Here is a 23348-nt window from a genome sequence, read left to right on the forward strand (position 1 = left end):
TAGCCCTACATCACAGTCAACTCTCCCCATGTGTGGTAACCCAACTATCCCCTACGTGTGGTAAACATGCAAAGCACAAAAACAAGTACAAGTCGTAACTATTTATTCATGTTTGACTTTTCATGTTGGAGTTTTCAATAATCAAATTCTGTCCTATCTTTCTTTCCTAGCCCCTCTGACACATCATTTTTCCACAACTGACCAGAAGGGGCAGGTACCTTTAAAATGATGTAACAGCAGCTGCAGTTTTTGCTCATGTTCCTTTTGCTGGAGAGTCAGTCTCCGGTCGCACTGCAATTTCAGATGTTCCAATGCAGATTCCAACTCACGAACCATATTATCCCGCTCCAGAATCTTCATTTTAACTTCTTCATTCTCTAAGTGTAGTTTCCGTTCAGTTTCTCGCAAAATGACCACCTAGCAAAGAAATTTTTTGACCTTTTAACTTTGTCTTAAATAGCCTAATATAATAAGCTACTTCTCTCAGTATACCTAAAGAACTCCCTTAGTCCCCATGGAATAACTAAGCGAATGCTTTATAACATACCCACAAAATAACCCAATAGTCTTTTGAGTTTGTTGGGATTCTGAACTGGTTACAAGCTTCATTTTAAATATAATGTGGCTCTATCACCCCCTCCATCATCTCTTAGACATGGTCTCTGCAGTTTATATTTACAATCCAAAACTATTTCTCTAGTCTAAGAAGATAACAGGAACCTAAAGACTCTTGTAACATCCAGGTAATTCCCAGTTTTAACTCCAAAATGGATGTTATAAATAAGTAACAGACTCTTCTGAAACTATAAATACAGAGTTCAGCCTCAGACTGTGCATTTAGTCCAATGGGTTCTTCTCTGCACTGCTGTGAAGTGAAGATACTTCACAGAACTCACTAATGTAATGACCTTCTGTCTAGAAATAAATACTCAGGTTCCCAGGGTCAGAAGACCCACTGACCTTAACCTGGGTGCTTTGGGTTAAGAACCTGTGCTCTAACCCGTGAGCTCTCTATATCAGAGCCTCAGACAGCACCACACCATTTTTCTGCCCTTCGTACCTGTGGTAATAAGGATGCACTCTGATCAATGATAGTAGCTTACTACTGACAGTCATTATTCAAGAAGAGGGCTGTGTATAACATTTCCATTAATTTTTTCATCTTTATTTCACTTGTCTAACAGAACTAGAATTTTATCTTAAAACTCCAGTGTTTTATTTTTCATTAATTGTCTGATATTCCTTTACACTGAATATACCTTTCAGAGAAAAGAGTTATCTGTTTAACACTTCATAATATATACCTTAAGAGAAGACATCGTTCAGGTTAATGCTAAAATCTACTATTATCTTCATTTCAGTTCACAGGTCTGATGATAATGTACAGGTACAACCCCCCCCCCCCCCCGCCCCCAGCAACGAAGGAAAGGGAACCCAAAGTTGGAGGGCCCTTGATTTTTCATGAATGCTGAGGAGCAACAAGCAAATCTAGAATATATCCAAGAAATAGTAACTGAGGAATAGAACTTGAATTCTTCGGTTTTTAAAACTATTACCAAAAGCCCTTCTTTCAAAAGGCCCTTCCAACTTTAAGAACCTCCCGAAGTTGGACATGCACAAAACTTTCAGATGATTACACTCAGTACTGGGAATGGGAAATCATACTTCAACGGTATTTATGCCATCAAATTTTTAGGCCTTTCAATTTCTTAAATGTGAGACATATAAGCATCCTGACCCACCCTTCTATAAGAAAATCCTGTCCCTCAGGAACAAACCTTATTGAAATATCTGAAAAGAATAGCTCTAATCTCAATGGGACTCAGGCAAATTAGTTTTTCCAAGACATTTGCTTCACTACAAGAGAGGTTTTGGAATGAAGCTCTGAGCGAGTTCTGGCGACTCCGGATACTTTCATTCTTGTATTCAATTGCAGCTTCCAAAGCTTCAATCCCTTCTTCAAGTTGGAAAAGAACATGTTCTTCCTAGATGTAATAGAAATCACCCATTTTAAATGTAATACTACAACTTGGACTTGGTCATACACTAAGATCTCAACTATGCTATCGGAGTCTAACGAACATTACCATTTGTCTACTGAATTTTAATAACGTTTATCGAGTGCCTGCAATGCTACACAATGTATGTGTATACACACATATATAAAACATAGAATCATTGAATCTTTGCAATAAACTTTGTGTAGTAAAATGGAAGAGGCAAAAGCTAGGTGAGTTATGAAACGTCCCAAGGTCATACGGCAAATGCCAATAACCAGGAAATACACTTGAACAAAGCCTCAGCCTCCAGGACCAGCACTATTGCCAGGTGTCTCCTTCCACAGCTCCTAAAGTGTATATTATGCGTCCGAGAGATCTGGATACTCCCTAGTATCCCTTCAAAGAGCTATCGAAATAACAGACTGCCAGGAGGGAAAGAAGAAATAGATTTAGAATAAATTATTAAGGACTAGTCATCAGAAGAGAATCTCTTAGGGAGAAAAGATTATGGCATAAAAAAAAAGTAGTGAGAATTTAAGGACATGAAACATTTCATAAAATTCCTATGAGATGTCATTACGGGGCAAACAAAGGCATTAAAAATGGTGGTGGTACAACTTTTTTCATATGCTAGAGAAGATTTCCTTCGTAGGAAGAAAGAAAAACACAACACACCTGATGAATCCCTGTCAGTTCTTTGGACTATCCAAACACATAATATTTGGGAGTGTCCAAATTTCTGGCAAGAAATTATTTTAAACTTGGTGAGACTTGGATAAATATTTCTGTATACCTGTATGTGTGGTGGAGGGTTACCACAACTTTGAGTTCCTTGAAGGCAGACCATCTTGTCCATACTCAAGTCCTTACTGCCTGGCACAGTACCTATCATACAGTTTAAACTCAGTAAGTATCTGCTGAATGAGTTAATGAGGAAAAAGGAGAAGAAAATATTTTCATATGTCTGATTATGTGATCGAAATATTTCTTTCCACTCCTTCCCCCAGCATTTCAAGAGAAAATAAGGTTAATATTTCTGATCTACCTAAAGAATAGACTGACTTTCAGAACTCCTTTTCTGGAATCCAGGGAAAAGGTATGTAATAGCTCATTCCAGTGGGAGGTTGAGTAATACTTATTAAAAAAATTTTTTATAAAATATCTCCTGAAAGAGCCATTTTGTTTCTCTGTGCAATCACTAACCATCAAGGATTTGATGATCTGATAATCACTCCATCAGGAAGAAAATAATATTCACCTTTTTAAGAAAAACAAACTTAAGTCCTGAAAGGTACATTGGTGAACGGATAAGAGGAACCAGAAAATAAAAGTGGACTATCCAAAGAACATATTTAACTTTTGAATGCATACTATGATATTTTCCAAAAACAAATGTGGCAAGAGTTTACTTTTATATATGTCTGAGAACAATTTGGCCCAAATTTAGTTTCTATAGTTTGCATCTAAGTTAGGGAAGTACTGAGATAATATAAGGCAGTATGACTACAGAACCCTGAGGATGGCCCAATCCAGTGAGGCTGCAGCGTATAAATATTCGTGATTCCCTTGAACCCAGCAATAGGTGTGGGTTGGCAAGATGAATGGCAATGGGAAACTGTTCCAGGATGAAAAATGGCCAGGAGGCAAATGACAGATTATCAAGAGTTGACTAATGTTTTATCACAGAGCACTGCTTTTTCACACATGCACCAGGGATCTTGTTAAAATGCAGATTTCTGATTCAGCAGGCCTGGGTGTGGCCCAAGGCTCTGCATTTCTAACAGGCTCCCAGGTGAGGCTGCTGCAGACCCAGAGAGCACACTGAGAGCAACAAGCACCTAAAGCAGGGGGTCTCCAAACAGTTTAGATCACACATCCCTATCAGTGAAAAACCAAAACCAAAAACAAACACACATAAAATAAACACTTTTAAGCACTGTATATACGTATATTTCTATGCACGTTAGTGATAAAACATGAAATTGAAAGTACAAGTGAAATAAACATAATAGTGCTTATATTTTCTCCTATGCCCCTCTCACTGAGCAACTGCTGTGTATTATTAGAAAAATGGAGTTGAAGTATTTTTTTAAATTTGCTTACGGAATTCACCCACAGAACGAAGTATTTGTCTATATTAAGTTGTTGCAGAATCCTGTACTAGGATAATCTAAAATCTTTCTATCACTTCCCATTATGAAAACGGTTTTAATCTATTGTGGCAAGAGAAAATAATTCTAAGCTAGTTTAAAGACATCAAAACAGCCAACTATTGCACCTAGATTTTACTGATGTCTTGTGTCACATCACAATCTCATGTTCCTGATCACCTGCTATTGGCAGATCTGTTTGGTAATGTTAATCTTGGCATTAAGACAGTAGTGAGAGCAGAGCCCACTTGAGACTGACACTAAGAAGAACCAACCTTGTGGAAGAAGGCTGCACGGAAGCTCCCATGGCTGACGGAACCCCACGAATTGTAGGAGGCTCAGCATTCCCTCAAACCAATCCAGACTGGCTGCTACACAGGTATTATGCATGGTGCTGTGTTTTCCCCACAAAACCCTAAATAATGTTTTTTAGTTACAGAATTCTATATGAAATAGAAATGTAGGGGCGCCTGGGTGGCGCAGTCGGTTAAGCGTCCGACTTCAGCCAGGTCACGATCTCGCGGTCCGTGAGTTCGAGCCCCGCGTCAGGCTCTGGGCTGATGGCTCAGAGCCTGGAGCCTGTTTCCGATTCTGTGTCTCCCTCTCTCTGCCCCTCGCCCGTTCATGCTCTGTCTCTCTCTGTCCCAAAAATAAATAAACGTCGAAAAAAAAAATTAAAAAAAAAAAAGAAATGTAAATGTTTCTTGATAGTGACAATGGAACTTCTACCCTTTCTGCAAAAATAATTTGCTCGTTCCCTTCTCCATGCCTTATTTATGGTGTTCTATCTACAACGGCCTTCTTTCTTGTATCTACCAGTATTGTGGTTTTCATAATTCAGCTCAAGTTTCTTTAAATTTTTTTTTTTTAACATTTATTTATTTTTGAGAGAGCGAGACAGAGCCTGAGCTGGGGAGGAGCAGAGAGAGAGGGAGACACAGAATCCAAAGCAGGCTCCAGACTCTGAGCTGTCAGCACAGAGCCCGATGCGGGGCTCAAACTCATGGACCGTGAGATCATGACCTGAGCTGAAGTTGGACACCCAACCGACTGAGCCACCCAGGCGCCCCTCAGCTCAAGTTTCTAATGCACCAAAGTTGCCTTGATGAATCTTCCCCCCACATGATCACTGCATTGCTTTGTATAAATAATATAATAAGTATAGTTTTATTACATTATTATAACTTGCTTTTTTTATGTTCTTCAGGGTTTAGAGTTTTCTTATATTTGTCTCTTTTCCCCAGATAGAGTATGAATTTCTCAAAAGAAGCATAATGCTTTTTACTGTTTTGGTTTCTTCTATAGGGTCTGGTAACAGTCTTGGGCAGGCAAGAATTCCTTAAATACTAATATTACATTTTGCAGTATCTTAGGCTCTCATACCTTTCGATCTACAAGGCCAGGCTCCAATTTAACAGCCCCAGGAGGACAGTCTGATTCTGTGATCCTCTCAGCTACTCATGTTATTAAACTGGGCAGTGAAGCTTATAATGCCACATAGCCCCCAATCAAGTTAGTCTTCAATTTCTTTCATCCACACAGTGAACAACAATCTCACTTATGAAATCTTTGCTCTTGTTCCTTCTTACCCAGCCCCCTTAACTTCCACCTCCCATTTGCTCCAATCTAAAACCATACGAGATTCGGCAAGGTGTGTGATCCCCAGCTACTCATTTTCCCTTAACAATCTTCTCTTGCTTTGGTCATGACAGGACAGCAACAATAAATATTTGCATAGAGGGGCATGTGGGGGGCTCAGGTGGTTAAGCGTATTACTCTTGATCTTGGCTCAGGTCATGATATCACAGTTCGTGAGTTTGAGCCCCATGTCCGGCTCTGCGCTGACAATGCAGAGCCTGCTTGGCATTCTCTCTCTCTGTACCCCTCCCCTGCTTGTACTCTCTCTCTCCTCTCAAAATAAATCAATAAACTTACAAAATATCTGTAGAGAACATGTAGGCTCAAAAATTCATACTTGTCTGATAAAGTAAGGGATAAGTACCATTGCCAACTGATGTAAAATTTTGAAAAAAGAGACAGTCTGGGACAATTGTGACAGCCAATAAATATACTATCTTTTATAGAGTTTAAAAAAATAAAGGTGAGAGGAGCCATAAGCTCTCCCAAATGAAAACTGCAACTCAAAGGTATTTTTATTGGGATTTGAGTTCTATGCATCTACTTGGGCTGGAATATGCTCCTGCAGGCTGGGCCTTTCTGAAGGAATTAACCCTTAATGTCCTAGTCATTCATGTATGTAACGAATTACCTAGTATCGTTCAAGAAAGTTGCAGAGAGGAGGTAGGTGCTCTCTTTGGAAGAACTGAGAAAAAGAGTTCTTCAGCTCATCTGTGTTCTGTGATGTCAGATGAGAAACCCCAGCTGAGAAAGTCCCTACTCAAGGTAAGTGTTAGTTTCCCATCCGTGAAGATGCCAGTAGGAGGCCATGTTCACGGACCCCTGTGTGAGGATATCACAGTCTCTGGTCAAGCATGGCTTATGGCACCTAATGGGTGCCAGCTCAACTCATTACATCTGACAAAGTCTCAAGAAAACAGAGTTTACCAGATTTATCCATTTTTATGTTTAAGTTAACAAAGACGGAGGAAATCATCCAAGTGACCCATCATAGAGCACTTCCAGTTCTAAAGAATACTGACTTACTTCAGGTGACAACACACTACCATTTTTAAGTTTCTCGTCCACACTGTTTCTTCGTCTCTGTAGCTGATCCTTCTCTTTCTGGAGGGCCTGAACTTGTTCAGAAATCTTTATTTTCTCCTCAGCTGTGCTGCGTTGCAGCTCTACATTCTTTTCAGACAACTCTTGGTCCAACAAGTTCAGGCGAGTTGATATTTTCAAACTATCTGTGTTTAAGACCTAAAAAGACACAATCAACCAAACACCCCAAAAACAGTTACTAGAAACCCAAACTGCATATAAATTAGGAAAAACAGAAAAAAGTTACTAACTGAATATATTTTGAGCTTCCACATTATTGTTTTCTCTTATGGAGTTTTTTGGGCTGGGGGGTTCATTTTTTAAAATCTTAAGTCGAATGCCCTTTTTTTTCTTTTTTTTTTAATGTAGATTCCAATGATGAATTTACTGCCAAGTATTGCTTGGCGATACCAGACTACAGAGTATTGGTTTTAAGAGGTAATATTTTTTGGGGGTGTCTGGGTGGCTCAGTCGGTTAAGCGTCTGACTTCGGCTCAGGTCATGATATCACGGTCCGTGAGTTCGAGCCCCGCGTCGGGCTTTGTGCTGACAGCTCAGAGCCTGGGGCCTGTTTCAGATTCTGTGTCTCCCTCTCTCTATGACCCTCCCTCATTCATGCTCTGTCTCTCTGTCTCAAAAATAAATAAACGTTAAAAAAAATTATTTTTAAAAAGAGGTAATATTTTTCTTTTTTATTATTTTTTAAATTAAACTTTTCTTCCTTGGCCTGTTACACAGTTATATGGTCTGTAACTATAAGTTCTCTATAGGTTGAGATTTGGTTTGTTGTTTAAACATATAATTTGTTTCTGCTCTTATTTCATTCTGGTCAGAAAATATGGCCAATTAGAGTAATGGAGATCTTCATTATGGCCTAACTTAAAAGAATTTTTTTTTTTAAGAAAATTTTTAAGGTGCACCTGAGTGGCTCATTCGGTTAAGTATCCAGCTCTTGATTTTGGCTCAGGTCAAGATCTCACAGTGAGTGTGAGCCTTGCGTCAGGCTCTACGGTGGCAGTGTGGAGCCTGTTTGGGATTCTCTCTCTCTTCCTCTCTCTCACGACTCCCTGGCTCATGTTCTGTCTCTCTCAAAATAAACAAACATTAAAAAAAGAAAATTCTTAAAATGGATTTTCATCTAAGTAATTACATGTATATATACCACAGGTTTAAAAGTTTTTAAAAAAGCAGTCTCCCTACCCCACCCTCTTACCTGAGTCCCACTCTCCAGAAACAACTATCTTCAACCTTTCTAGCTATTTCTGCTTGTGTTAATGTCCATGTTTCTAAATAACATAACCAATTTCAAATAGTGCCCACAGATGGACTATTATGGAAGACGAGCACTTGGCACTATTATGCCTCCTCTGCTTCCCCTCCCTCTAGTCTCCCAGTATAAGGTGTATTACAGTTTTATGTTAAATCAATATTCAGTTCACATAGCTTTGTATTATTCACAGCTCAAATGTCTCGTATAAAATTATCATTTTCCATAGGGTATGACTGCTGGTATGTCCTACTAATTCTTCTCCAATACAATTATACAGTTCCTCTCAATACTGTTTTTTTTCACTTGACCAAAACTTATATCAGGTCATCTTTTTGTTCTATTCTTTTTCTGGAAACATTTTGCCTGAAATCTCCATCCTCCTGCTCCAAACTGGACTAGTTATTCTGGAACTTCCTTTTAGTATTATCCCTGGAATTTCCATGTTGGGTCACACTTTCAGCACCCCAAGTCTTCCTTTTTCATAGCCGATGCCCTCATTTTTGTGGAGCATATCCTCTAGTAGTTTCCTGAGAGATGAGGTCAGAGATCATTCTTTTCACTTGAAAATGCCCTTATTGTGCCTTCATATTTGATTCAGAGTTAGGCTCAAAAGAAGTCTTGATTGGAAATAATTTTCCTTGTGAGTTGGAAGACTGCTGCAGGTCTTTTAGTGTCTACTGAAGAAGGTTGAGAAGTCCAATATCATTCTGATTGTTGAGATTTACAAGTGACTCATGTCTTCTATCTGGTAGTTTTCAGGATCTTTTTTTTTTTTTTCCTCAGTATAAACTTCACAGTGATAAGCTTTTGGCACTCATTTTGCAGGCCCTTGGTGACCAATTTCCATCTAGAGTCGCACATCTTCAGTGCTGGGAAAATTTTTTGTATTGTCTTTGATAGTCCCCTCTTCTGTTTTCTCTGTTATAGCTTTCTGAAATTCCATTTCTTGGACGTTGGACTTCTGGATTTATCTGCCAATTAAATTTTTTTTCTCTTATTTTCTATTAATTTATTCTTTTATTTACTTTCTGGGATATTTTCTCAATGTTATCCTCCAACGCTTTAAATTTCCAACAGTTCTCAGGGTGCCTGGGTGGCTCAGTCAGTTGAGCATCTGACTCTTGATTTCGGCTCAGGTCATGGTTCCAAGGTCATGGGATTGAGCCCTGTGTTGGGCTCCGTGATGAGTGTGGAGCGTGCTTAAGATTCTTTCTATCTCCCTCTCTGTCCCTCTCTCCCTCTCGCATTCTCTTTCTCTCTCTAGAATATAAAACATATGTTGAAAAAATTAAAAATAAAATGTTTAAATTTCTAGCAGTTCTCATTTTATGGATAGACTATATAATCTTTCAACACCTTGAGAATATTAAAGGTTTTTTGAAAGTTTTTTTCAGCTCCTTTCTCTATTTCTGATGTCTCTGAGCTTCTTTTTTTCTTTTGGACTCTGACTTTCATGTTAGTAGCATTCCTGACATGGATGTCACATTTAAGAGTTAGGTATGAGGGGAGCGCCTGGGTGGCGCAGTCGGTTAAGCGTCCGACTTCAGCCAGGTCACGATCTCGCGGTCCGTGGGTTCGAGCCCCGCGTCGGGCTCTGGGCTGATGGCTCAGAGCCTGGAGCCTGTTTCCTATTCTGTGTTTCCCTCTCTCTCTCTGCCCCTCCCCCATTCATGCTCTGTCTCTCTCTGTCCCAAAAATAAATAAACGTTGAAAAAAAAAATTTTAAAAAAGAGTTAGGTATGAAAATGCTGATAAGTTCTGTAGTAGGTATACTTCGTCACCATGGGATGTATCTGGGGTCTGGCCACTTAGTTGGGGGCCCCCCAAGGGTGTTTTTAGGTCTTTCTTCATGGACTGTTTCAGAAAATCCAACAATGTCTTATTTGGAAGTATAAATCTGGCTGTCAGCATTTTGGGATCCAAGTAGGTGTTAGGAAATGGCTATCTCAGGATTCCTATGTAGACTGACTTTTATTCATTACCTCTTTTGAGTATTCTGACTTACCGTGACCATCTGCTGTACCTGGTTCAAGCTTCAGAAAATAAACGGTCTGGTCTTCAAAGTGAGAAAAGGGTGGTTTCCTGATGATGTCGTTTCCATCCTATGCCTCACTTCTGCCTTCTGAAAATCTTAGTCCCTTCATTTCGGAGTCTTTTTGTATTCTATGTGAATTCTATCTCATAAAGGTATCATTACTAAAAAAAAAATGTTTTTTTACATTTATTTATTTTTGAGAGACAGAGCACAAGTGGGGGAGGGGCAGAGACAGAAGGAGACACAGAATCCGAAGCAGGCTCCAGGCTCTGAGCTATCACACAGAGCCTGACGCGGGGTTTGAACCCACAAACCATGAGATCATGACCTGAGCTGAAGTCAGATGCTCAACCAATTGAGCCACCCAGGCACTCCTCTCATAAAGGTATTATTAAAAAAAACAAAAACAAACAAACAAAATACTAGGGGTGCCTGGGTGACTTAGTTGGTTAAGGGTCTGACTTTGGCTCGTGGTCTGTGAGTTTGAGCCCCCACTGGGCTCTGTGCTGACAGCTCAGAGCCTGGTACCTGCTTTGGATTCTGTGTCTCCCTCTCTCTCTGCCCCTATCCCGCTCATGCTCTATCTCTCAAAAAAAAAAAAAAAAAAAAGCTCATGCTACAGCTCTCATTCATGTCCCTCTTAAGCTCTCAAGGCATTTGGATTCCAGCCTCTTCTGCTAAGTAAGTAACTACTTACCTATACCTTCCCATCTTACATTTTTTGGTAATCTTTAGTCTTCTGTATCTTTTTTTTTTTTTCCTTTATGGGCTTATAGCTTTTTTTTTTTTGAGTAATAGCTTTATTGAGATCTAATTCACATACCGAACAATTCACCTAATAATTTATTTTTAAAGATTTTATTTTAAGTAATCTCTATACCCAATATGGGTCTTGAACTCCCAATCCTGAGACCAAGAGTTGCACACTCCACAGACTGAGCCAGCCACGCGCCCCTAAGTCCCCGATTTAAGTGTATAATTCAATGGCTTTTAGTATACTCACAGAGTTGTGCACCCATCACCACAATCAATTTTAGAACGTTTTCACTGTCCTCAAAAATAAAACCCCATGCCCCCTAGCAGTCATTCCACTCCCCATTCCCCACTCAGCCCTAAGCAACCATTATTCTACTTTTTGTCTCTACAGACTTGCCTCATCTGCACATTGATATAAATTACATGTACATACAACATGGGTCTTTCGTGACTGGTTTCTTTCCCTTAACACAATGTTTTTGGGGTTCATCCACGTGGTAGCATGTATCAGAACTTCATTCTTTTCTATAGCTGAGTAACATATCCTAGTACGGATATACCACTTTCTGTTTATCCCATTCATTGGCTAATGGGACATTTGAATTTTTTTCATTTTGAGGCTATTGTGAATAATGCTGTTATTATGCACATTCATGTACAAGCTTTTGTGTAGACATGTGCTTTCACTTCTCTTGGATATATACTTAGGAGTGGAGTGGCTGGGTGACATAGTAATGCTATGATTAACCTTTTGAAGAACTGTAAGATAGTTATCCAAGGCAACTGTACCATTTTACAATCCCACAAGCAGTGCATTAAAATTCCAATTTCTTCATATTGTCGCCAACACTTAGTATCTATTTTTCTGACTACAGCAATCCCAGTAAGTGTGAAGGAGTATCTCATCTATGTTTTGATTTGCACACCCCTGATGGCTACTGATGTTTCATATGTTTATTGGCCATTTGTATATCTTCTTTGAGAAATGTCTACTAGATCCTTCACCCATTTTTAATTGAATTGTCTTTTTATTACTGAGTTAAGACTTCTTTATATATTCTAGAGACAAGTCCTTTATCAAGTATATGATTTGCAAACATCTCTCCCCATTCTGTGGGTTGTCTTTTCAACACCAACTTTCTTGGTGTCCTTTGCATAACAAATGTTTTTAATTTTGATGAAGTCCAATTTATCTAATGTTTCTTTTATTGCTTTTGCTTCAGGTATAGCAAAGAAACTATTGCTTAACCCAAGATCACAAGGATTTACACCTTTGTTTTTTTCTAAGGGTTTTATAGTTTTACCTCTTACATTTAGGTCTGCGACTTACTTTGAGTTGAAATCGTATATGGTATGAAAATAGGTTTTTTTATATCACATTCCATGTCCAAAATGCATAGGATTGAACCTTATAAATATTTCTTAAAACACTGGAAAAAAATGTAATCTATTCACACCTTTTGTTCAGAAAAGAACCCAGCAGTATAACATCACCAAGTTTCTCTTCTGTTTCCTTAAAACAATCTTCAAAGAATCAATTTTGCTTTGCTCTGCTGTGGGTTTCATTTATTTGTACTCTCTACTTACCTCAGTATGTTCTTGCTTCCTAAATTTTACATCTTGTTCAAAGTAGAAAACTTCAATTTTTTCCCCCCTGTATCATGAAGTAAACTTATTTTAGGAGAAAGTTTTTTTTTTTTGTTTTTTCCTCTTTTTTCTTTTGTGATATGGAACATATAGTAAAGGTCCCAGTTTATTTTCTTCTATTTACACATTGATATTTAAATGTGTTCATCTCTCTTGCTGTCATTTACATGTTTTGAGGGGTAGCTTTTCAAACTCGGCCCTGACAGGGGCATCTGGCTGACTCCACTGGAGGAGGGTGCAACCTGTGATCTCAGGGTAGTGAGTTTGAGCTCCATGCGATGTGTAGAGACTACTTAAAAATAATAATAAACTTAAAAAATAAAAAAATATATAAAAGTAAAAATAAAACTTGGCCCTTACAGCCAGCGTGAGCAAGCTACCTGATATGGCACCAACAACAAGCCTGGTTAGAGGGGCTGCCCCTATCCCTGGGTGCCAATAGCTATTCAACATGAATGGGGAAAGGAGGACAGAGCAGAGGTAAGTTCAGGTTTCCACACTTGTCTGCCTGTTGTGTTGAGGTGGAGAGGCTAAGAACACACGACCATCATCTCAGATCTTACTGGTCTAGATGCAGCCTGAAAGGAAGGTCTACTAAGAGGCAGGCCATTGATCCTTGCTGTTCAATTACTCAATGTATAGACTGTCCTCGGCCTGATGGGCAGAAAGTCCTCCTCAAGTCTGGGGGAAGCCAGCTTCATTTTCAGATGCTGTTATTGCTATAGTTGAAAATATACATAGCTACATCCAAAAAACGTATCCCCTGGTTCTTCTATTCCTTCCATAATCATTCCTTTTTCAAAACCTGAAATTGAGGCAAACCCCTTCATAAAAATCACTTCTTTGGCTCATAAAACCCACGTTCTCCAGCAAAAGTTCTTGTAAAGGTCCCCAAGTCATTATAATTTGAAAACTGAACAAATCTTCATCACGTAAAATCTCTTTTACAGCAACCCTGCAAACCCCTAACTTTGGGTAGTAGTGATAGCTAGATCATTTTTTTTTAATATTTATTTATTTTTGAGAGAAAGGGAGAGACAGAGTGCGAGGAGGGGAGGGACAGAGACAGAGGGAGACACAGAATCTGAAGCAGGCTCCAGGTTCCAAGCTGTCAGCACAGAGCCTGATGTGGAGCTTAAACTCACAAATGGTGAGATCATGACCTGAGCTGAAGTAGGACGCTCAACCAACTGAGCCACCCAGGCACCCCAATAGCTAGATCATTTTTAAGTCTATTTTCCCAAATTACCAGCGTTCTCTATACAGCATCAAATGGTACAATTTATTTCTTTTTTTTAAACTTTTTTTTTTCAACGTTTTTTTTATTTATTTTTGGGACAGAGAGAGACAGAGCATGAACAGGGGAGGGGCAGAGAGAGAGGGAGACACAGAATCGGAAACAGGCTCCAGGCTCCGAGCCATCAGCCCAGAGCCTGACGCGGGGCTCGAACTCACAGACCGCGAAATCGTGACCTGGCTGAAGTCGGACGCTTAACCGACTGCGCCACCCAGGCGCCCCTCAAATGGTACAATTTATTTCTTAAATATCCACTAAAGTTAATAACAGAGGTTGCAGGGAGAAAAGGAGAGTTACTGCTTAATGGTTATAGACTTTCTGTTTGGGGTAATAAAACATTTTGGAAATAGGGTTAACATTGTGAACGTAATTAATGCCACTGAATCACACACTTAAAAATGGTCAGAATGGCCAATTTTATGTTATGTCTATTTTACCATAATTTTTCAAATACCCAAAAATGTTAATAATAATATACTTGGCAGAACATTGAACCAATGAACATTGAACATTCGACTTCAAAATTGCAATAGATTTTAGTGGTGGTTGTTAAATAAGCACTAATACGCAAAAATACATTGAAAACCAGAAGAGTTTTCTTTTGGTTTCTAATTTCATAGTAGTATGCTTTACTTCTTAGAGAGAAAGGTAATCCTAGTTTATATGGCTTACACCCAGAATCCAAGAGCATAACAAATAGCATACCTGGCTAGATCTCAACTTCTTATTTTCCAGGTGGCTCTTCTCCTGTAACAGGGCCTCCTTCTTACAAACTATGGCCTCTCGTTTTTTTAAATCTTCTTCCAGCTCCTCCAATTCTTGGCGCTGGTTCAGGACTTTTTCTACTTCTTCATCTAACCATTTCTTTTGCTCATCCAATTTCTACATTAAAATTTCAAAGAAACGTTATTACATCATTTGTTTTTCTTCTGCCATAGGATGTATATTGTAATAATGTAATTTCAGATTGGCTAAAATACCTTAAATGAACATTTAAAAACTATTGGTGAGAATAATAAAACAGTGTTCCTGTCTAAAATCATTAGGAAGTGGTGCCAGTTAACATCTTGCTGTGTTTTATAGGGAATTAAGATGTATTCTCCGAACATGTTTGAGTCTGGGATTTTCTAAGTTGACAAAAGGACTGACAATTTTTCCATACATATATTAAGAGGTAATTCTGAGAACAGGCTGGGGGATCTTTTTCTCTGTCGTAGAGGAACATACCTCCATCACAGCTCTTACACTGTTTGTTGCTCTATAGTCTGTCTCCCCGACTGAGTTCCTTGACTGACTGGACAGACTGTCTTTTCTAACTCTCTATCCCCAATGCCTGCTATACTTCCTGGCCCATGACCGGCCTTCAATAAAATGTTATATGAATGACTGAATGAATGCCTGATCCAACTAACTAATCAACGAAGTAAGTAAATGAATACACGGTGGAAGACACATAAAATAGGGCATGGAGATCCACTCTGCACTGTAGCCTGTCAACATCAATTATAAGATAAAATGAGCTGGAAGGAGTTCCAAAACAAGTATCTTAGTATTCTCTCAAATCGAGGATACCCAGAAAGAAAAAAATATGAATGGAATATGACTGTCCAAGATCAGTTCTACCAAGCGCCCATCCACACTGCGGACATGGTAATGAAGCAATGCCAGATAAACAACAAATAATAGGGAAACAAATCATTCAGTACTATTTTCCAGTTCTTCTCCAATTGATGAAAATGGTGCTTAGAAATCTATATTTAAAAAATGAGATGGGGTGTCCGGGTGGCTCAGTCCGTTAAGTGTCTAACTCTTGATCTTTGACCCAGGTCATGATCTCACAGTTTGTGAGACTGAGCCCTATCGGGCTGTGTGCTGACAACACAGAGCCTGCTTGGGGTTCTCTCTCTCCCTCTCTGCCCCTCCCCCGCTTGTGCTCTCTCTCAAAGTAAATAAACATTAAAAAAAACACAAAACAATGAGATAGTGAATATGCATGAGGAAAAGAGAGTGAAGTGGCCAAAGCAAAGTAGATCCAGTGCTATGCAGTCCTCCATCCAGACCTAGAGAGCATGGCCCTATAAGCACTATCACATCCAAATAATATTGAAGTAATATTGAAGCCTATGATAGTAGCTCTACAGTTTATAAGAAACAGGAAGGATATCCCAGAACAATTATAGAGACACTTTTGTTTCGTTATATCCAGCTCTACCTTAGAAACTCCATACAGGAGAACCTATGAAGTCTAGCAATTAGCTAAAACATATTCTATGAACATTCCTTGACTTGGAGTGGGCTTTGAAAAATTAATAACAGATCTTTTGTAAGGTCTATTCCAATAGGAGGGAAACCTGAAAAATCATGATTGTTGCTAATAAATAAATAAATAAATGCTGTGTACAGCTAACTCCCAGGTACCATGTCAGCAAAAATGGAGTGAGGGACTGAAATGGCTCTAAGAAATGTCAGTACTGGCCTCACAGAGTAAGAAATATTTTGGCAGTGCTTTGAAGAATGGGTAGGAGTGCACATAATACAGGTTTTTTAGGGTAATAATAAATGAGTGGATTTTTCTGCATTTGATATAATAAAGGTTATGATTTATACAATTCACTGTACCTTAGTAAGTTTTCTGAAAATTTCTTGATTTGTCTTTTCTCCTTTAATAGCAAAGGTTCCTATCACACAGTTCCTATCACACAATTCAAAAAATACTTCCTTATAAAGGAGCTTCATAACAAATCAATATCCTATTCTAAGCTCTTTGGATACCCATATTGATTACTTTATAATCTTGTTCTTATTTAGGGTCAAATTCTGGAAGGTGGGTTTTTCTTTTGCAGTGTTTAAAAACATGAAGTTTTGTTTTTGTTTTATTAATATTTTTAACCCAATATAGTGCAAGCTGAGGAAATCTTTTTATTTGTTGTATTCATTTAAAATTTGATCCTTAGTGTTTTGAAAAACAGGTCTCACTGCTCTGTGCGTTCCTACCTCTCTTACTCTCCCACATACCCTTTCTGCCCAGAAATGTTATTACCAAGAAGCACAGAATGTCAGAGTGATAGCGCTTAACCAATGTCTAAAACATACTAGGTAAAATAAATAACTCGGAATACATTCATGTCCTCAATTTTACTATTAAAATACATAAAATTTAAGAAAGAGCAAATGAATTTTTCAGAAGGTGATGTATTTAGCATTTGAGTGTAATTAGGTTTAATTGCAGTATTTTTAAGATTTTTAGAATTGCCATTTTGAATTTACATAAAAATACAATTTTGTTTCCTTGAACTTTGAGTTAGTTTACAGGTATCACTTTTTAAATGTGGCACTAAAACAGGGTACTTGGGTGGCTTAATTGGTTAAGCATCCGACCCTGCGGTTTTGGCTCAGGTTGTGATCTCACAGTTCATGAATTCGAGCCCCACATGGAACTCTGTGCTGATAGTGTGGAGTATGCTTGTGATTCCCTATCTCCCTCTCTCTCTCCCCCTTCCCCACTCACTCTTTCTCAAAAATATATAAACATTTAAAAAAATAAATGTGGCAGTAAAACAATAACTTTTAATACATCATATACGGTGCATATATAATTTGGTTATGTTTGAATGAAGGGCTCTGATTTTTAGAAATGTATTGTTTCCATGGGAATAAATACAATCCAGTGAACATGGATTTCATGTTTACGTTCTACAACATTCAAATAAATGCATTCTTTTTTTTAATGTTTATTTTTTGGGGGGGGGAGGGGCAGAGAGAGGGAGAACCACAGAATCCAAAGCAGGCTCCAGGCTCTGAGCTGTCAACACGGAGCCTGATGTGGGGCTCGAACTCACTGACCACGAGATCATGACCTGAGCCACAGCCTGATGCCCAACCAACTGAGCCACCCAGATGCCCCCAAATAAATGCATTCTACTGAAAAAAGAACACAAGCACATTTCTGGATGAGAGAGTAATTTTTTTTTAATGTTTATTTTGTTTTTGAGAGAGAGATACAAGTGGCAGAGGGGCAGAGAGAGAGGGAGAGAGAGAGAATCCCAAGCTGTGCTGACAGCAGTGAGTCTGACGCGGGCTCAAATCACAAACTGTGAGATCATGGCCTGAGCCAAAGTTGGATGCTCAGGTGCCCGAGAGTAATTTTTTAATAACAGAAAAGCTTTGGGAGAAATATTAGAAAATTTGTAGTCCACTGGTAAAGTCCAGTGTTTGAAGATTTTATTCAGAGTACACCACTTTTTACCTCTATTTAAACAACCATCAAAGCAAAGAGAAAGCAGGAAACACTAAACAGAATCGACAAACCTGGAATTGGTCTATACTTCCAAACGAACCTTTTCTCTTTTTCATCTTAAATGCATCAAGGTCCTCAGTTTCCAATGTCAGAGAGTCTTCCTGTTCTGTTTTTGACTTTAGTTCCTGTAGAGAACAGAAATTAAAAACACCTTATTGCTTTTACTTCCTGGCCATCATTAAATATTTATGCAGATAATCATTTTCTTCACATTTACTTTCTTCCTTGTAAAAAGAAAGAAAATGCATAGATGAAGGTTGGGGCTACTGGAGAGGAAAATAATGTTAGCCCCTCATTGAAGCAATAAAATCTCACAGCAAATCAAGGTTTACTAACATCACTTGGTTTTTTTTCATTGTTTGCCAGTGTTATAAATCAGCACAGCAGGTTAAGAGTCTCAAAATTACAAATGTGCTTTTCTCTTCTGCCTTTCTGAGCTCATGACCTTTTAGTTAGTCTCCCCAAGGCACCCATCTGCCACGGGATACTAGAAGTTATGACAGTAGAAATATGAAAAGTAATATTCAGTTTCTGTCATTCAGAAATAGGATTTTGTGCATGAGAACAGCTTTCAAGATAGATGATGGGGGGTGCTTGGCAGGCTGAGTCAGTATAGCATGCAGCACTTGATCTCGGGGTCATGAGTTCAAGCCCCACGCTGGGTGTAGAGATTGCTTAAATAAATAAACTTAAAAAAAAAAAAAAAGATATGGGGCCCCTGGGAGACTCAGTCAGTTAAGTGTCCAACTCTTGATTTCGGCTTGGGTCGTGATCTCATGGTTCATGAGACTGAGCCCCGCATCTGGCTGTGCTGACATCACAGAGCCTGCTTGGGACTCTCTCTCTGACTCTCTCTCAGCCCTTCCCCTACTCGTGCTCTCTCTCAAAATAAATAAATAAAATTTTTAAAAAAGATAGATCATGGTCCTTTATTTTCCATCCACATTTTAAGAAGCCTCAGGAGTTCTCCTGGGTTTAGAGATGATGCCTCTGTCCACCACTACCTTAGCAGGAATAAGGAAGGAGGCCATGAACCAAAGTGGGCTGGTCTGCATTACTATTGCTTATTGGTCCATGATGGATAAAACTACAGAAATTGAAAGTGTTTAGAAACCTTTATAAAATTGGACAGAATAATTTTATGTCTGTTGAATATTAATAGTTACAATAAATAATTAAAAGATTGACTTGTATTGTATATTTTAATTTTTTATTTCATTTTCATTTTAATACTAAAATGGGCTTGACAAGCTAATAATAAAATGAAAACTGCACCTTCTCCACAGGTAATTTCAGAAGTACTGATATAAAGGAAGTAAAAGGAAACTCTATCATGTTCTAGCCCTGGGAATGGCAGAAAGAAAGAAAGAGATGGCAAGAAAGATGTGTGTTCCAGTTTTCCTCCCTCCAAATTTTGGCCCAGAAAGGGGGTGATAAGTAAGGTATATCACTGGGGGCAGAGGGGCAACATGCAGACGGTAGTGCAGAGGACCCACCCACAGGGTGCTGCCCAGCCTCGCTGAAAGAGCAGAAAAGTTCGATCAGGGAAAGAGGGATGAGAGGTGTCTGGGTGGCTCAGTGGTTAAGCATCAGACTCTCAATTTTGGCTCAGGTTATGATTTCACAGTTCATGAGTTCGAGCCCCACGTCGGGCTCTATACTGACAGTGTGGGACCTGCTTGGGATTCTCTGTCTCCCTCTCTCTCTGCCCCTCCCCTGCTCATGCTCTCTCTCAAAAATAAACATTTATTTAAAAGAAGAAGAAGAAAGAAAAAGAGAAGACAAAATGGAAAGAGACTTATCATATAGACTCCTTGGCGTCAAATGATGTGGATCCTGAGAACCAATGACCATTTCCCCATGATAACTGACCCCAAAAGTGAAGAAGAGGACAGGCCACTGGGCTAGCAAGATAGATGGGGACCTAGTAGCCTCAATGGGGATTCATAATGCCAGAGGAGGTGAGATGAAGCCAAAGCAGCTCCATGCTCTAAACTGAAAGCGAGACCAGACTACAAGTTTATGCCAACTCGGGGCTTCATCATTGGGACCCAGCAAAGAAAAGCAGACAAGAGAGAGCACATTCCAGCCAGTCACACCCAAGGACCAACTGAAATTCAGGTGATCCTTTTCTCTTCAACTCCATATGATGCAATAAAAGCTGTATACCTGACCATCGCATACACTGGACTGAATATTCTTATTCAAGAGAGCTGAGAGTTACTTACAGGAAATGGTTAAATTACCAGAGAAAGGTTTGAACAGATTGGACATTTAGTTTGTTCCTAGACTTCCAGCAATTATCGTGATGTGGATTGGGCAGGGTGAGAGGGGTGGTGGTGTCATAAAGAACACAGGTCTGCTGCAGACTAAATAAAAGAAATTTTCTCTGCTCACCTGCATTGTATTACAACTGAATATGACCCTGTTATATTTACCCATTAATTTTTTCATGCTTCCTAGCCTCTCATCCATAGTTATAACTTAGTCCCCGTCATAGTCGCAGCAACGCCAAGATGCTGAAATAAAGGCACCTTATAGTTGCTTGGAGCAGACTCTCTGCCCTTCCTCTTCTTGTGAGTGTACTATAGTAGGTGTCATCCTCTCTACATGTTACTCTAGACGTTATTGCCATTCTCTTACGATATAATCCCTGTTATAATATTAAAGTAACTGTTCACCAGGTATGATGCCAGGCTTTTCATATCTATTTAATTGTCCCATTTAATCCTCACGATAATCTTCTGAGACAGGGACTATTAAAAACTCCATTTGATAGCTGGAGAAAATTGGTGTTTAGAGAGGTAAAAAGCTCAAGATCACACCATGACCCACAGTTTCAAGGGTTCCCACACTTTTTCTTACAGCCTATGCACGGACTTCAGTTAAGAACTTGTACTCCAAGGAGAACCTACACAGACGTCGTGGTATTCTCCGGAAATGGTTTAGTCAAAGGGAGAATGAAGAAACAGGCATGTTGGAAAGTTAGCCCCAAACAGAAGACTGTGAGCAGCTTTTCTGTTTTTGCATGAAGTAGTGGAAACTTTAATATATCTCTGGAATAGACTTTTTCCTTTTTCTGGAATACTCGTTCTCCCTTTACATAGGGTCGTTTCCCTAGAATGAGAGATACGGCTAGAAGAAACAAAACTGCCCTAGATGAAAATGTAAAAAGTTTAAGTTACAGGCAGATTTGCATTCCAGAAGACTATGTATGCACTCTGACCAAAAGAGTTTTCTCTTTTCCCAAAATAGAGACTTAGACAGTGCTATGTCTTGTTGGTTTAAACCATGATGTAAGAGAGCTGAGAAGCTGAGACCCAAAGATCATGTGACTGACAGGCAGACCTAATCCTCACATTGGAGGAAGGACCATAAGAAAGAGACTAGGTTGTTGGTAGTAGAAATGAGAATTGAATAGGTTAAAGATATTCAGAAGATATAATCTATATAGGACTTAGTGGTTCCTTCTTAGGAAGAAGACAGAGTCAAGGATGATTGCTAGCTTACCTATTTGAATGGATTGAAATGTTAGGTAAAGCACATGGAAAACTATGTATTTTCCCCTATGAAGGGAGCAGGGAGGGAATTGTGGTGAGATAAGTAAGGAAGATCATGAATTTAATCTATAAGACAACCTAATGAGGATGTCAATGGTTGGATATAGGAATCCAGAGCTCCAAGTACAAATCTGGGGTTAAGGATTAAATTTGAAAGCTATCAGAGTTAAATTGTAGCCATGGAAAAAGATGAGGTCATCAAAGATAGAACACAGAAGAGGCATAAGCCTAGAGGTTTGGTCTAGGTTTGGTCATCCTGATCATGCAGGATGAACTAGCAAAGACAGAGATTAAGCAGTCAGAGGAAAAAAACAAGAATATAACTTCACAAAGGCAAAGGGGAAAATATTTCAAGGAAGGAAGGAGTGGTGAACTATGCTGGATGCAGCTGAGGTTTTAAGGACTTTAGTGACCGAGAAAGCACTAGTGAATTTCTCAAAAGCTTTGAAGTAGATGGTAGAGACAGGAACCAGACACCAAACTGGAGAGGATGAGAGAATGAATGGAAGCAGAGGAAACAGAAACAGATGCAGTAAACTTTTCCAACCAATTTGGTTATAAAGGTGAGAAGACAGAAAGAGAAAAGCATAAGGTTAAAGAAGGATAATTTTAAGATGAGAAAAATCTAGGGGCACCTGGGTTAAGCATCTGACTCTTGATTTCAGCTCAAGTCATGATCTCACAGTTTGTGAGTTCAAGCTGCACTCTGCACTGACAGCACAGAGCCTGCTTGGGATTCTCTCTCTGCCCCTCCCCTGCTTGCTCTCTCAAAAATAAAAAACTAAATTAAAAAAAAAAAACAAAGGGGCGCCTGGGTGGCGCAGTCGGTTGAGCATCCGACTTCAGCCAGGTCACGATCTCGCGCTCCGTGAGTTCGAGCCCCGCGTCAGGCTCTGGGCTGATGGCTCAGAGCCTGGAGCCTGTTTCCGATTCTGTGTCTCCCTCTCTCTCTGCCCCTCCCCCATTCATGCTCTGTCTCTCTCTGTCCCAAAAATAAATAAACCTTGAAAAAAAAAAAAAAACGAAGGGGGCATCTTGGTGGCTTAGTTGGTTAAGTGTCCAACTTCAGCTCAGGTCATGATCTCAATAGTTGGTGAGTTCGAGCCCTGCCTTGGGCTCTTTGCTGTCAGCATGGAGCCTGCTTTGGATCCTCTGTGACCCCCTCTCTCTGCCCCTTCCCCCTCTCTCAAAAATAAACATTAAAATAAACAAACAAACAAACAAACAAAGATGAAGGGTGCCTGGACGGCTCAGTCAGTTAAGTGACCAACTCTTGATTTCTACTCAGGTCATGATCTCATGGTTCATGAGTTCAAACCCTGCATCGGGCTCCATGCTGACATTGTGGAGCTTTGCTTGGGATTCTCTCTCTGTGTCTCTCTCTCCCTCTTTGCCCATTCCCCGCTCGTGCACACACTTGCACACTCTCCCTCTCTCTCTCAAAAATAAATAAATAAACCTAAAAAAAAAAAAAAGAGAGAAAAAAAACAGATGACTCAGATCAATGGAACAGAATAGAGAACCCAGAAATGGACCCAAAAACGTATGGCCAACTAATCTTTGACAAAGCAGGAAAGAATATCCAATGGCATAAAGACAGTCTCTTCAGCAAGTC

The 23348-nt window shown here is 39.3% G+C and overlaps 1 protein-coding gene across 9 annotated transcripts in view; it reads right to left on the reverse strand.

Annotated features, from left to right (window-relative positions):
• KIF27 (kinesin family member 27) overlaps window positions 1-23348 on the reverse strand; it is a 101808-nt gene that overhangs the window by 15809 nt on the left and 62651 nt on the right. For all 9 annotated transcript variants that reach the window (XM_045043005.1, XM_045043004.1, XM_045043001.1 and 6 more), the window contains 5 exons: window positions 18185-18298; window positions 14582-14758; window positions 6815-7030; window positions 1779-1985; window positions 219-417 (listed from right to left, as the gene is read on the reverse strand). In XM_045043005.1, coding sequence (XP_044898940.1) covers window positions 219-417; window positions 1779-1985; window positions 6815-7030; window positions 14582-14758; window positions 18185-18298 — 913 coding nt within the window. The remainder of the gene's footprint in view (window positions 1-218; window positions 418-1778; window positions 1986-6814; window positions 7031-14581; window positions 14759-18184; window positions 18299-23348) is intronic.

Source organism: Felis catus, chromosome D4, assembly GCF_018350175.1.
Source record: "Felis catus isolate Fca126 chromosome D4, F.catus_Fca126_mat1.0, whole genome shotgun sequence".
In the NCBI taxonomy this organism is placed as follows: domain Eukaryota; kingdom Metazoa; phylum Chordata; class Mammalia; order Carnivora; family Felidae; genus Felis; species Felis catus.